We start from the raw sequence: 13,693 nt of genomic DNA, 5'->3' as shown, positions 1-13,693 counted from the left end.
TCCTTTTGGTGGTAATTTAAAATATTTGGTAAGATGGCACTTGCCAGGTTTCCCTCACAATAAAATAGTTGTTTTTCCTCTTTGTAACTGTTTTTTTTCCCCCTCTTTGTAACTTTTAAGCCAATTTTTTCAGGAGGTATTTTGAGACTCTGTAAATACCCTATTCCTCATTGAACTTTAACTCAAAAACATTAGCATCCATTGAAGGTTTTTAGTGGCATCATTCTTTCCATAGTTTTTAGTTAGCATTCTCACACAGTTTTGTAATGTCTTTTTCATCTTATGTACAGAATGTTTTCCAAAATCTTACATATATTTTTAAGAATTTGCAGTTAGATTTTTGACTGTCAATTCAGCCTTTCTCAGAAGGTTACATACCTAGTTAACTTACAGTTGTTACTTTGTCAGTGGTTTCTTAAGTATGCACAGCAGGACCACTTTGAATGTCCAGGTACACGGCTGTTGTGTAGATCTGTAATCATTTCCCAGGATAAATTCTGAGGGAGTTATTGTATAAAAGGATTTCTGTGTTGTCCAGACTGATGTTTGATATGCATATGAGATGTTTTATAAAATTACTGTACAGTTTATACTGAGTTCCAGTTCAAAGAGTAATTCATTTTGGAGCCAGTCTAGTTGCAGGGTGTAGATGAGTGGTTCTTAGACCTTTTTGTTGAAGGCCATCTGAGTCCATGTGTTCCATGGTTTCTTTTTTAACCTTAAAATTTTTATTTCAGTATGCTTATTTTGGACACCTCTTGAAAAACATTTTAAAATGCAGTATTCTGTTTATTACCATAAAATGCACTGACAACTCAAATAACATGGCCGAATTGCACATGTGTAACGAGGCATCAAATTATTGGAAAAAAGCCTTTTTCAGCAAGTTTTTTGTGGTGTTAAAATTTATAGGTATCTCCATCTTCTTAATTATCTTTTAGAATTCTTTAAGAACATTATGTCCTGAATTTAACTTAGCAAAACAGAAAACTGCATTAATTTGGGCTTTAAGCATAATATAAGCTGAACAATTTCTGAGCCAAAGAAGTCTCAAGTAGGCATTAGTGCTCTTACTTCCAGTGAGACATGTAAACTTTGCTGTGTGTACTGGGTTCGTCCTTTCCTTCTTTTATTTTTTTAAAAAAGATTATTTATTTTAAAGAGCACATATATGCATGCAAGCCGGTTGGGTGGGTGGGGGGCAGAGGGAGAGGGAGATATCTCAAGCAGACTCCCCATTGAGTACAGAGCCTGATGCAGGGCTCAGTCTCACCACCCTAAGATCATGACCTGAGCTGAAATCAAGACTCAGATGCTCAGCTATCTGAGCGAGCCAGGCTGCCCTGAATTGAGTTCTTAATTTTACTGCTCAGCTGAGAGGCTCCCAGTTTTCTGTTAGATTACATAGGGTTATAAATTACTAACATTACAGTATTTTGTTAAATACATCATAATTTTCAGTGTGATGTCGAGTTCTGTAAGCAACAGTTGCAGGTTGCATTTTGTCAGGAATCATTGTGGAGGACTCTTCAAACTACACATAGAAACCCAAGTTGGACTTGCTCTGTGAGAGCCTACTCAGGAAAATTTCCTTCTCTCTAGGTTCTTTAGCAACACTTTTGGTGCACTTAGGTCCATGTGAGTGACAGCAGAGGAGCTGCCACCATCTTTGACTTACCAGCCAATGATCTGGGCCCCGCCTCTGCTTTCCTTGGAGTGGAGGTTCCCAAGGGGTGCCAAGTGGTGCCGGGACATGGGGTGGGCTGTGGTGGAGATGGCGCCTCAAAGGACTGTGTGGTGGATCTGTGTTCCTATGTTTTAACAAAAAAATTGGAAGAAAGATATGTATACCATTTATGCCTTTTTATGTTGTTAGAGAATACAAGTTTATATACGTGCTGTGTGTGCACAAAATAGAGAAGTGCCTTAAATATTCCAGTAACTTAATTTCTAAGTTTGTTAATTGGTAGCTGCTTGTGTGTGAAGTGTTGCTTTTCAAGCAGATGTTTGGGCATGGCGTGAGTTTGTTTGGGCAGTGAGTGAGTGGAGGATTCACTTTCCAGCATTGATCAAACTTTGCCTAAAGTTTAGTTTTTGCACAGTTATAGGCTCAGACAACAAATAGGCATAGCTTTAAGCTGTTAGTGAAACAGCTCACTTAACTATAAGTTGGTAGTGCTAAATTCACATAATTTCAGTTTAAGAGCAAGAATAGAGCTGAAGAGCAGTCCGGGTAAGGCAGCAGTCACGATGTAATTGGCGCGTCCTTCCTGAGTCTGCGGTGGTTTGCGGTAAGGTAGGTGCAGGCATTTCTGCACACCATGTGACTTGGCAGCATTCCACCTTGCACAGTGGTCAGTCCTCTTTGCGGAAAGTTTAAATTCTGGAAAAGTACTGATTTTAGTTCATGAATACCACACTTACTGATCTATAATCCTTTATCTTGTGGGTTGTTAGTCAATAGCCTTTTGCTATACATTAAAACAGAAGTTTATGAAATTGCTTGTCATTTACTTCTAAGAAGTGAAGAAAGCCTTTGCTTTGGATTGGCTTATGATCTTTCATTCTGTGGTTGTGAGAACCCATTCTTAGACTACCTTTCAAGATTTTTTCTAGTCTAGTGGTATCTGAAATAAATTTTATTTTCTGAAAATATTACCATGTGCATAATGCAAAAGTTCTTTTTAAATATTTTCTTTCAGAAGTGATACATTTGGGGACACCTTGGTGCCTCAGTTGGTTAAGTGTCTGACTCTTGATCTCAGCTCAAGCCTTCATGAGTTCAAGCCCCTCATTGAACTCATTGAAAAAAAAAGTAGTATTTATAGTGACATGAAAACAAAAAATTTTGTTAAATTTTTTTTATTTTTAAAGATTTTATTTATTATTTATTTGACAAACAGAGACCGCAAGTAGGCAGAGAGGCAGGCAGAGAGAGAGGAAGGGAAGCAGACTCCCTGCCGAGCAGAGAGCCCGATGCGGGGCTCCATCCCAGGACCCGGGGATCGTGACCTGAGCCGAAGGCAGAGGCTTTAACCCACTGAGCCACCCAGGCGCCCCTGTTTGTTAAATTTTGATAAAGCAAAAGCACTCATGTAGAATTGGTTTTAACTTTTCCTTCCTTTTCCTAGATTGAAGGACAAGGACATGGAGCTGTCTTTGACTGTAAGTTTTCACAGGATGGACAGCATTTTGCCTGTACAGATTCTCATGGACACCTTCTGATATTTGGTTTTGGATGCAGCAAGCCATATGAAAAGGTCTTTTTAATTTTTTTGTGGCATTTTAACCACTTTTAAAAAGTTTTAATTCCAGTGTAGTTTAACAGACAGTGTTATATTAGCTTCATAGTGATTCAGCAATTGTGTATTACTCCGTGCTCATCAAGATAAGTGTACTCTTAATCTCATTCATCTGTTTCACCCATCTCCCTGCCCACCTCCCTCTGGTAGCCATCTGTTGTCTATAGTAGGAGTCTGTTTTTTGGTTTGTCTGGAAAAGGTCATTCTTAGTACTTTTTTATAGTAGTAGAATAAGTAGTTATGAAGGATGTTTTAAAAATAGGTGTACTGATTTGGTTTCATTGTTTTTTCAAATTATAAGTAACTTTAATATTTGTATTTTTTAACATGTACAAACCTCAAAATGTCAATTTGTAAACACCATTTTTTCAGATTCCTGATCAGATGTTCTTCCATACTGACTATCGACCACTGATTAGAGATTCTAATAATTACGTCTTAGATGAGCAAACTCAGCAGGCTCCTCACCTTATGCCTCCACCATTCTTGGTAGATGTAGATGGAAATCCTCACCCGACTAAGTATCAGAGATTAGTACCAGGTCGAGAAAATTCTGCAGATGAACATTTGGTTCCACAGCTAGGCTATGTGGCAACAAGTAAGTGAAAAAAATTTTTTTCTTTCACTTCTTATTTGAAAAATGTTAAAAAATAATATACAGAACTCACATACTTTTAGACTTACCAGATGTTAATAGTTTGCGGTATTTGTTTTATCATTCTCTCTCTAGATACATATAATTGTTTTTAACCATTTGAGTGATAAGTTCTCGACTGCATGATCATTTATCCCTAAATACTTCATATGTGTTTTCTAAGAAAAAGGTATTCTCTTACGTAACCATAAGCAGTTACCATCATTTAACACTGATGTAATACTGTTGTTAAGTCTATGGTCTGTGATCAAATTTTGTCTGTTACTCTGTGCCTGTTAAGACTTTATTGTTCTTCCCTGATGTGGATCTCAGTTGGGCACTGCCCCTTAAATTTATCCTTGGTGGAGTTCAGGTTGTGCTTTTTTTAAAAAAAAAGTTTTATTTATTTATTTTTACATAATCTCTACACCTAGTGTGGGGCTCAAAGTCATGACCCCAAGGTGAAAAATCACGTGCTCTTTTGACTGAGCTAGCAAGGCGCACCCCCAGGTTGTACAGTTTTTGATAGAATACAGTGTAAATGATGATGTTGCCTTCCTGGAGCGTCAGGTCAGTGTGCTGAGGATTGTGCTTTGTCCAAATGTTGGTGATGTTGTCTTTGCAAACTTGGTTAAGGTGCCCGCCAAGTTTTCCAGTACAGAGTTATTTTCCTCTTTGTAATTGATTAGAAATTTGTGGGGAGATACGATGTAAATAACCTGTTCCTTACCAAACTTTACCTTCAAGTTTTAGGATCCATTGATGATTTTTGCCTGAATCAGTTCTAAAGGTTGCAGAATGGTTGTTTTTCAGCTCTGTTGTCATTCCATGTGCATTTTATTAGTTTATATGTTTATGTAGTTCAGATTTAGGGATTGTTATATAAGGGGTTATAATCCATAATGGTCATTATTTGTTGCTCATACTAGTTTTAGATTTGAGTGTGAGAGTCTCTAAAGGCTGACTGTTCCCTTTTCTGAGTCCCTTGAACACTTTTTCCTTTCTGACACAAGATGTTTGAGTCCCATCTTGCTCTTGGTCCTAGTCAAGGGCAGAGTTTATGTTTTGTATTTGTTCCTAGCAGTGTAGTGTTTCTCCATACAGATGTTATTAAGCAAAGAAAAAAAATGCTTGTTTTGTTGGATGAGGTTTATTTTACTAAAAGTTAATCACCAGTTATCACTATGTGTTTACTGTTTTAAGTGTTTAATTTTTTATTAGCTTAATTGAAGTATAGCTTACATAAAATAAAATTCATGAATTTTAACTGTACAGGTCACATGAGTTTGGCAGCTGTTAAACAATCACATAACCACCACCATAGTCAAGGTATAGAATGTTTCCAGTGCCCTCAAAAGTTTTCTTGGGCCTTTTAAAGCAAAATTAATTAATTTTTTATTTTGATTTACACTCAATTATTAACATACAGTGTATTAGTTTCAGAGGTAGAAGCCAGTGATTCATCAGTCTTATATATATACAACACCCAGTGCTCTTTACCTCACAAGCCCTCCTTGATGGCCATCGCCCAGTCACCTCATCCCCCCACTCCCCAGCCCCCTCCAGCAGCCCTGTTTGTTTCCTGTGATTGAGTCTTATGGTTTACCTTCCTCTCTGATTTTATCTTTATCCTTTCCCTCTTCCCTTGTGACCCTTTGTTTTGTTTCTCAAATTCCAAATGTGCGTGACATCATAGGCTAATTGTCTTTCTCTGACTGACTTCTCTCAGCATAATATCCATCCACGTTGTTGCAAATGGCAAGATTTCAATTTTTTGATGGCCGAGTAAGATTCCACCATGTGTACACACACACACACACACACACCCACCATCTGCTTATCCATTCATCTGTTGATGGACATCTGGGCTTTTTGCATAGTTTGGCTGTTGTGGACGTCACTGCTGTATACCTTGGGGCGCAGGTTCTGTTAGGCCTTTTTGGAATCTTCTCCAGGTCACTTGTAATGACTATTCTGTTTTGTCACTTTTATTTTGTCTCTTTGAGGAATTTTGTATAAATGGAATTGTATAATACTAAATCTTTAGTGTCTGGTTTCTTAGCATGGTGCTTTGGAGATTCATTTTTGTTGGACAAATCAGTTGTTTTTTTTCCTGTTAGTGAACTATGGTATGTGTATACCCGTATTTATTCATTCATTAACAGCTGAAGGACAGTTGGCTTTTTCCCACTCTGATACTTCATCATTCCTTATAATAACCCCAGACTACATGTGGGTTTATCTTATGTCCTTCTTTGGTTCTATTAGTTTTTACTTTATGTATTTTAAAGTTTTTTTTTTTTTTTAAAATTTGACAGACCGTGATCACAAGTAGGCAGAGAGGCAGGCAGAGAGAGAGGAGGAAGCAGGCTCCTCGCTGAGCAGAGAGCCCGATACGGGGCTCGATCCCAGGACCCTGAGATCATGACCTGAGCCGAAGGGAGAGGCCTTAACCCACTGAGCCACCCAGGCGCCCCTATTTTAAAGTTTTTTAAAATTTTTTATTTTTTTAAGATTTTGTTTATTTGTGCCTGGGTGGTTCAGTGGGTTAACGTCTCTGCTTTCAGCTTGGGTCATGATCCCAGGGTACTGGGATCGAGCCCTGGGTCAGGCTCTCTGCTCAGCGGAGGCCTGCTTCCCTTTCCTCTCTCGCCGGCCTCTCTGCCTACTTGTGATCTCTGTCAAACAAATAAATAAAATCTTAAAAAAAGATTTTGTCTATTTGTTTGCTAGATAGTACAATAGGCAGAGCATCAGACAGAGGGAGAGGGAGAAGCAGGCTGTCCACTGAACAGGGAACCTGAGGCAGGGCTTGATCCCAGGACCCTTGGATCCTGACCTGAGCCAAAGGCAGCCGCTTAACCAACTCAGCCACCCAGACATCACTTAAAGTTCTGTTTTTAGGTGCAGACCCATTTCAGATTGCCCTCTGGGTGAATTCTTCTATCATTATGAATTTTTCCTCTTTTTTCTTGGTATTATTTTTTCTTTTGAAGACTTTTTCTTTATTTTGTATTGATGTGCCAGTCCACCCAGTTTTGATGAGTATTGTCATGGTGTAGCTTCTCAGTTTTTGTAACCGATTTGTGTCTTCATATTAAAACAAATTTCGTGTAGGCACCAATCCAGCTCAACAACCTATTTGTTAATTGGAAAATGGAGACCATTTGCGGTTAATAAAATTATTAGTATCATCAGGGTTAATTCTCTACCATTTTGCTCTTTTTTTCTCTTTATCCTTTTCTGTCCTTTTTTTTCCTGCCTTGTGTGAAATTGATTACCTTTTAGTATTTCATATTATCTCTTCTAATGTCTTCTGTTTGTCTTACTTATTTCTAATGGCAGGACAGGAATTTTCAGTGTGTGGGTTTGCAGATCTGTGGTTTTATCCATGACTTTTTTTATGGAGTCTTTAAGGTCATAACTATTTTTGTAATAATATGGAAATATTATTTACTTTTTTAAAAGTGTTGACAATTGCACTGGTGTTACAGAAGCAGTGGTGGATGGAACTTCTGGCACCACACCACTAGCAGTCATTGCATTCTTCATTGTATTAAACACATATTTTTTAACTGTTCTGAGTTTTAGAATTGGAAGTATGCATTGAACAATTCTGCTGTATATTCCAAAGTTTATCTGTTCTGGCTAGTGCGAACACGGACTATTTCCACTTCTGTGAGAGCGCTGGAAATTTTTTGGGAAACTGCCTTTTCATGTTTTTTCTCCTTAGTATGGTGGAGTTTTACCCAGTGTGTGCACATACCATTATTTAGTCAAAGAATCAATTCAACTTTAGTGTGGATCTCTTGAGATTTCTGTGCAATTCAGTCTTCTATGATGTTCAGTCCTGCATTTTATTTATTTAAGATTTTATTTATTGATTTGGCAGAGAAAGACACAGTGAGAGAGGAACAGTTAAGCAGGGGGAGTGGATGAGGGAAAAGCAGGCTTTCCACTGTGCAGGGAGCCCAAGGCTCGACTCTAGGACCCTGGGATCATGCAGGGATGGGGAGGACTAGAGGTGTCCTTTTCTACTCTTTTCCCTAGGTTCCATTTGTGGTCTTAGGAATCTTTTTTTATTCCCAGTTCTAATTAAAACCTTCTTAATATTTTAGATTAGGGCTTCACTTTTTGCTTTCTTAGCTCATTTTTTGAAAATTACAAAAAAAATTCGTGATTTTAAGATAGGTTAGGATATTTAGCTCTTGTAAGTTCTTCACTGATTGCCATGGTAAAATGGAGATGTTATCCATAGATACAAGGGAATTTAACTCAGATAGTAGAATGCAAATATTTTTTTCCTGAAATTAGTACATGACATTTTTTAGTTTCTGTATCTGTTACTGTGGAGGCTAGTTTATATTTTGCATTCTTTTGACTAATACCCTATCAATTTCAGTCTGTTAGGGTTCTCCTTGTAAGTTGCTGGGGGTATGGTCTATATCCTATGTTATGTTCAAAGAAGATGCATTTTATATGGGAGGCTATGTCAGGAATTGTTTGCATGAAAAAGTTAGCATTTATTTATTTATTTATTCATTTAAAGATTTTCTTTATTTATTTGATGGACAGAGATCACAAGTAGGCAGAGAGGCAGGCAGAGAGAGAGGAGGAAGCAGGCTTCCCGCTAAGCACAGAGCCTGATAAGGGGCTCGATCCCAGGACCCTGGGATCATGACCTGAGCCGAAGGCAGAGGCTTGAACCCACTGAGCCACCCAGGCGCCCCGAAAAAGTTAGCATTGAGATAACTTTCCAGACCCCACAACCATCTAACACTTTTTATCCATTAATGTTGGTCGAACCTGTTATTTCTAAAATGAAGAAGCAAAGGCACTTAAAAAAAAATCTGATTTTGTACTTTGGGTACTGGCTAGGCTAAAAGCATACCTAAGAAACAGAGTAACTTAAGCTTAATGGGAGAGGTATGTGTGCATACCTGCCTCAAGACCCTTGGATGGTAAGAGCTACAGCTGGTTGAAGAGTATTACACTTTTGTTTATTTCTTAATAGAGGAGAAATACCTCTGCTTTTCTCTACATCAGAAATCATACATTGTTGCTCTGGTCTTGTCAGAGACTTTGAGAAATAAGAGTTAATGAAATATAGGGACACCTGGGTGGCTCAGTTGGTTAGGCAGCTGCCTTCGGCTCAGGTCATGATCCCAGCGTCCTGGGATTGGGTCCCACATCGGGCTCCTTGCTTAGCAGGGAGCCTGCTTCTCCCTCTGCCTCTGCCTGCCATTCTGTCTGCCTGTGCTCACTCTCCCTCCCTCTCTCTCTCTGATAAATAAATAAAATCTTTAAAAAGAGTTAATGAAATATATCTTAGGTGAGGCAAGGGGAGTGTTAGTGTGAAGCAGCAAAATAAAGCTTCCACTGAAACTCTCACATGTTCCCATGTGCTCACTTTAGGGGTTTCAGAGGCTCTTGAGGTTTTTGTGGTGGTTGGTATATAGGAAGAGTTTTGTTTGCTTTGAATCTTTTCTCTGATCCAATTATTTATGAATATATAGGATATTTTTTATTGCTTATTCATTTTTTTAAAGATTTTATTTATTTGCAAGCACACGCTCACTCATGAGCTGAGGGGAGAGGGAGAAGCCGGCTCTGTGCTGAACTGGGAGCCTGATGTGGGGCTTGATCCCAGGACCCCGGGATCAGGACCTGAGCTGAAGCCACTCAAGCACCTCAATCATTTATGTTTTTTTAAAGAAATTTGATTATTGCTAATATAATTTTAATTTTAGTCTACTGAAGGTTTGTTTTCCTGTTCATGTTTATTATAATTTTGTGTTACGGCTGTGATTGTACAGGTGATGGAGAGGTAATTGAACAGATTATAAGCCTGCAAACCAATGATAATGGTGAACGGAGCCCAGAGCCCAGTGTTCTTGATGGAATGATTAGACAGTTGCAGCAGCAGCAGGATCAGAGAATGGGGGCAGATCAGGACGCTCTTCCAGGTGGACTTCCAAGTGGAGAAGAAACACCCCGAAGAGGTAAGATGTATAAGTGTTTTGTCTTAATATGCTGAAATCAAAGAGTAAACGAAGTCATTTTTAGGTACATGAGGTGTGAAAAATTATGTGTATTTTTCTAACTTTAGGAACCTTAAGGTAACTTCATTAGGCATGAAGTTGATGTACTGACAAATGGACACTTGATTTTCAAGTACTTTGAAAGACTGTTAAAACTTTTTTGCTCTAAAACAAGAGTATTTACAAAATTGTATTAAATGAGTAAAGAAATTTTTTTTTTTAAAGGATACAATTCTAGGTTTCCCTTTAAATGCTTTTAATTAAAAAAAAAAAATTAGTTGCGTAGAGCATGATATGTTTCTTATGGAACCAGAAGGCTTGAAGTGAGTTTTCAGGGTGAGGTTCTTGACCTTAGAATATAGTATTAGTTACCTCAGTAGTGGGAGTAATGGAGGGGTGCTGACCGTGATCATGCAAATGGAAGCTCGATGGGGAAAGTGAGTGCCTGTGGAAGAGGAGGGAAGCCGCAGGTGCCACAGAGGTCAGCCCTGCCGTGTCATACTGTGCAGGGTGCTTGTCCCCGGATTTCTGTATCTTTCCTTGACCCGTGTTTCCACGTGTCTACAGAAAAGAAAAAGCAAATTCTCCCAACAGACGGGTTAAGTATTTTGGGCAGGAATACTGCAAGTTGATGCTGTGTTCTTCTCTGCCCTTTTTTTCCACCTTGACAATATATTCTAGCAATCAGTCCATATTCATTCACAGCACTTCCTCATCCTTTTTTATGGCTTCATAGTACTCTAGTGTGTGGAATAACTGTTCTTTATGACTAATCTGTTTATGACGATTTGAGTTATTTCTCAGACTTGGTATTTACAAGTGATACAAATAACCTGTTTCTTCACATTGTTGGAGAATAATACTATAACTTGAGCAGTTAAATTTAGAATTTATTCTTGGTTCTTAATTCAAAATGTGTTTCTTAAATATCGGTATATTTTAATACAGATATTTGGATTAATAGGGGCCTTTTAGGGGTCTTGAGGGTGCTCAGTCGGTTAAGCGTCCCAACTCTTGATACCAGCTTGGGTCTTGGTCTCAGGGTTGTGAGTTCAATCCCCACGTTGGGCTCCATACTGGATATGGAGCCTGCTTAAAAAAAAAAAAAAAATAGAGTTATAGAACGTTCTCTTCAGTAGATGAAGTGTGGTGCAGTGCAAGTTGGTTCACATTTGATTGGTAAACAGAATGCTGTACCTAGAAGGACTCGGGGTTTGTATTCAGTCATGTGGGTTTTGCCCTGGCCCAGAAAAGCTGGCAGAGTTGGAGTAGAATTTTATAGCCTCCTGCAGACAAGGATATAGCCCCAGTTTCTCTGTAGCATTAATAGCAGAAGCCCCTTCTGGGATTTTAAGAGAACAGGCACTTAATCTGTGACACCTGCCACCACGTTGGTCTCCATTCTTCATCTTGCTGACCTCCACTCACGAGGGGTTGCCCTGTCTCCTCTGCCCACCTGATCAGCTCTGCACAGGCTTGGGGCTCGCTGCTGTCTGCATTGTCCTGTCCTCCACTCTCTCAGCTCCAGTTCAAGTGCTGCCAGCTTTCCCCACTGCATTTTGTGAAGTTTTCATAGCCACTCTGGCAGCTTACCTGCCTGAGTGGCTCAGATTATCTCTTAAGGTCACAAGTAATGTTAGTGTTTGAGCTCTTGTTATAAAGCCGCTACAGTTTGAGGAGACTATGCTGCAATGCTAAATTTTCCAAAAAGATGTGTTTTTAGTGTACAGTTTTGAAGAAGGCAGAGCCTTTAGGATGGCAAATACGGCATTATAGTAGAAAATACCATAAAAGATTTTAAGAAGTCTAGTAAAAATGGAAGTTGAAGTTAATGTTTGTTCTGTATTCTGTATTTTGATCTCAGTTACATTTTGATTCTTTTTCCAAAGTTTTTGGATTTGTGTTTTTGGTTTGTATGCTATTAGGAGGACTGTATGTATATGCCTGTTTTGTGTAAAATACATATTAGATTAAAATTTGTTTTGGAATCAGTTTTGACAATTTTCCTGCAGGTTTTAGAAGACTGAGCTTAGACATCCAGTCCCCTCCAAATATTGGTCTGCGTCGTAGCGGACAAGTTGAAGGTGTTCGTCAGATGCATCAGAATGCTCCTCGCAGTCAGATTGCTACAGAACGTGACCTGCAGGCTTGGAAGCGAAGAGTGGTTGTACCAGAGGTACCACTAGGCATATTTAGGTTTGTTTTAGGATATCTATTAATATTGTTTCTCTCTACAAAAATATATCTATATGGTTATTTACAGGTTTTTGTACTGCATTAGTGGTATAAATAATCATATAAATATATTTTAGTAATGGATTGGAATCTATTTTAATTGTGGTAGGAAAATGTTGAAATTGTTTTCTAAGTTTTTACCGTGGTATATTTTTTCTTAACTATTCCTGTTCCATCTTTACAAATACCCACTTTTATCCGTTCAGTGTTATTTTGAAGTAAATGCCAGGCGTATATTTTTGTTTATAACTACGTCTCTGTAATTCTAAAAGATAAGGAATTGTCTTCAGATACTGCAGGGCCATTATGGTACCTTTATAAAACAATACCTCGGTAGAACCAAATGTCCAGTCAGCATTTAAATTTCCATTTGTTTGATGTCATGTTTTCAGTTTTTTGCAAGACTGTTTCTTCAGTGGCATAATTTTGTCAAAAGACACATATGTGTATACTCTTTCTGTGATGATGGCAGGCATTGGTGCTCAGTGGCTAGGTTCATTAACTCACTGGGGCCATAAAACAGTGATGGCTCAACTCTGTTAAATCTTTATTTGTTACAGTGGGTATATCTAAAAAAGAAATTTACCCAAATGTACTGTTTGATTATCTAGTGGGAAAGTTTGTATAAAAAAGACAAGATATATGCTTATTTTGCTTTATTTACCTTCAAACTGAAGATTTACTCCCTTCTACCCCCAGGAATGACCAATTTGTGCTTGTGTTCTTCACTGTAAAAATCACACTGCTATGATTTAGCTCATTTCTGATAACCTTTTATTAAGTTTCTCTATCTCTGGCCAGGAGGAGTCTCTTCAAGGTGCCTCCTGAGTCCTTTTGAATGATGATAACACCCTTCTGTAGCACCCTTGCTCTCAGGCCTGGCAAGGTGTTATAGGTTCATCATGTAAATTTCTCATCCTGGATGTGGAATCATTCTTGAAGTAGCCTGATTTTTTTTATAGTGGGAAATAATTTTATAATTATAGTCTGGGCATTAGGGAGTCTCTTCAAGGTGCCTCCTGAGTCCTTTTGAATGATGATAACACCCTTCTGTAGCACCCTTGCTCTCAGGCCTGGCAAGGTGTTATAGGTTCATCATGTAAATTTCTCATCCTGGATGTGGAATCATTCTTTTTTTTTTTTTTTTTTTTTTTAAAGATTTTATTTATTTATTTGACAGACAGAGATCACAAGTAGGCAGAGAAGCAGGCAGAGAGAGAGGAAGGGAAGCAGGCCCCCTGCCGAGCAGAGAGCCCGATGTGGGACTCGATCCCAGGACCCTGAGATCATGACCCGAGCCGAAAGCAGTGGCTTAACCCACTGAGCCACCCAGGCGCCCTGTGGAATCATTCTTGAAGTAGCCTGGTTTTTTTTTATAGTGGGAAATAATTTTATAATTATAGTCTGGGCATTAGGGTCTTTTTTTGCTACTGAGGTGACTTGCTGAGTTTTTGAGTTAATGAAACAGAGGTAGCAAATGT

At 38.6% G+C, this 13,693-nt stretch overlaps 1 protein-coding gene across 2 annotated transcripts in view; it reads left to right on the top strand.

The window, feature by feature from the left end:
* Nucleotides 1-13,693, top strand: part of BRWD1 (bromodomain and WD repeat domain containing 1) — a 107,061-nt gene that overhangs the window by 38,907 nt on the left and 54,461 nt on the right. For both annotated transcript variants that reach the window (XM_059164739.1, XM_059164738.1), the window contains exons 16-19: nt 3,132-3,260; nt 3,675-3,900; nt 9,753-9,938; nt 11,990-12,173. In XM_059164739.1, the coding sequence (XP_059020722.1) occupies nt 3,132-3,260; nt 3,675-3,900; nt 9,753-9,938; nt 11,990-12,173 (725 nt within the window). The remainder of the gene's footprint in view (nt 1-3,131; nt 3,261-3,674; nt 3,901-9,752; nt 9,939-11,989; nt 12,174-13,693) is intronic.

The sequence above is a fragment of the Mustela lutreola genome, chromosome 2, assembly GCF_030435805.1.
Source record: "Mustela lutreola isolate mMusLut2 chromosome 2, mMusLut2.pri, whole genome shotgun sequence".
NCBI lineage: Eukaryota > Metazoa > Chordata > Mammalia > Carnivora > Mustelidae > Mustela > Mustela lutreola.
Note: the sequence above shows the minus strand (reverse complement) of the source record. Positions and strands in the feature narration are given on the sequence as shown.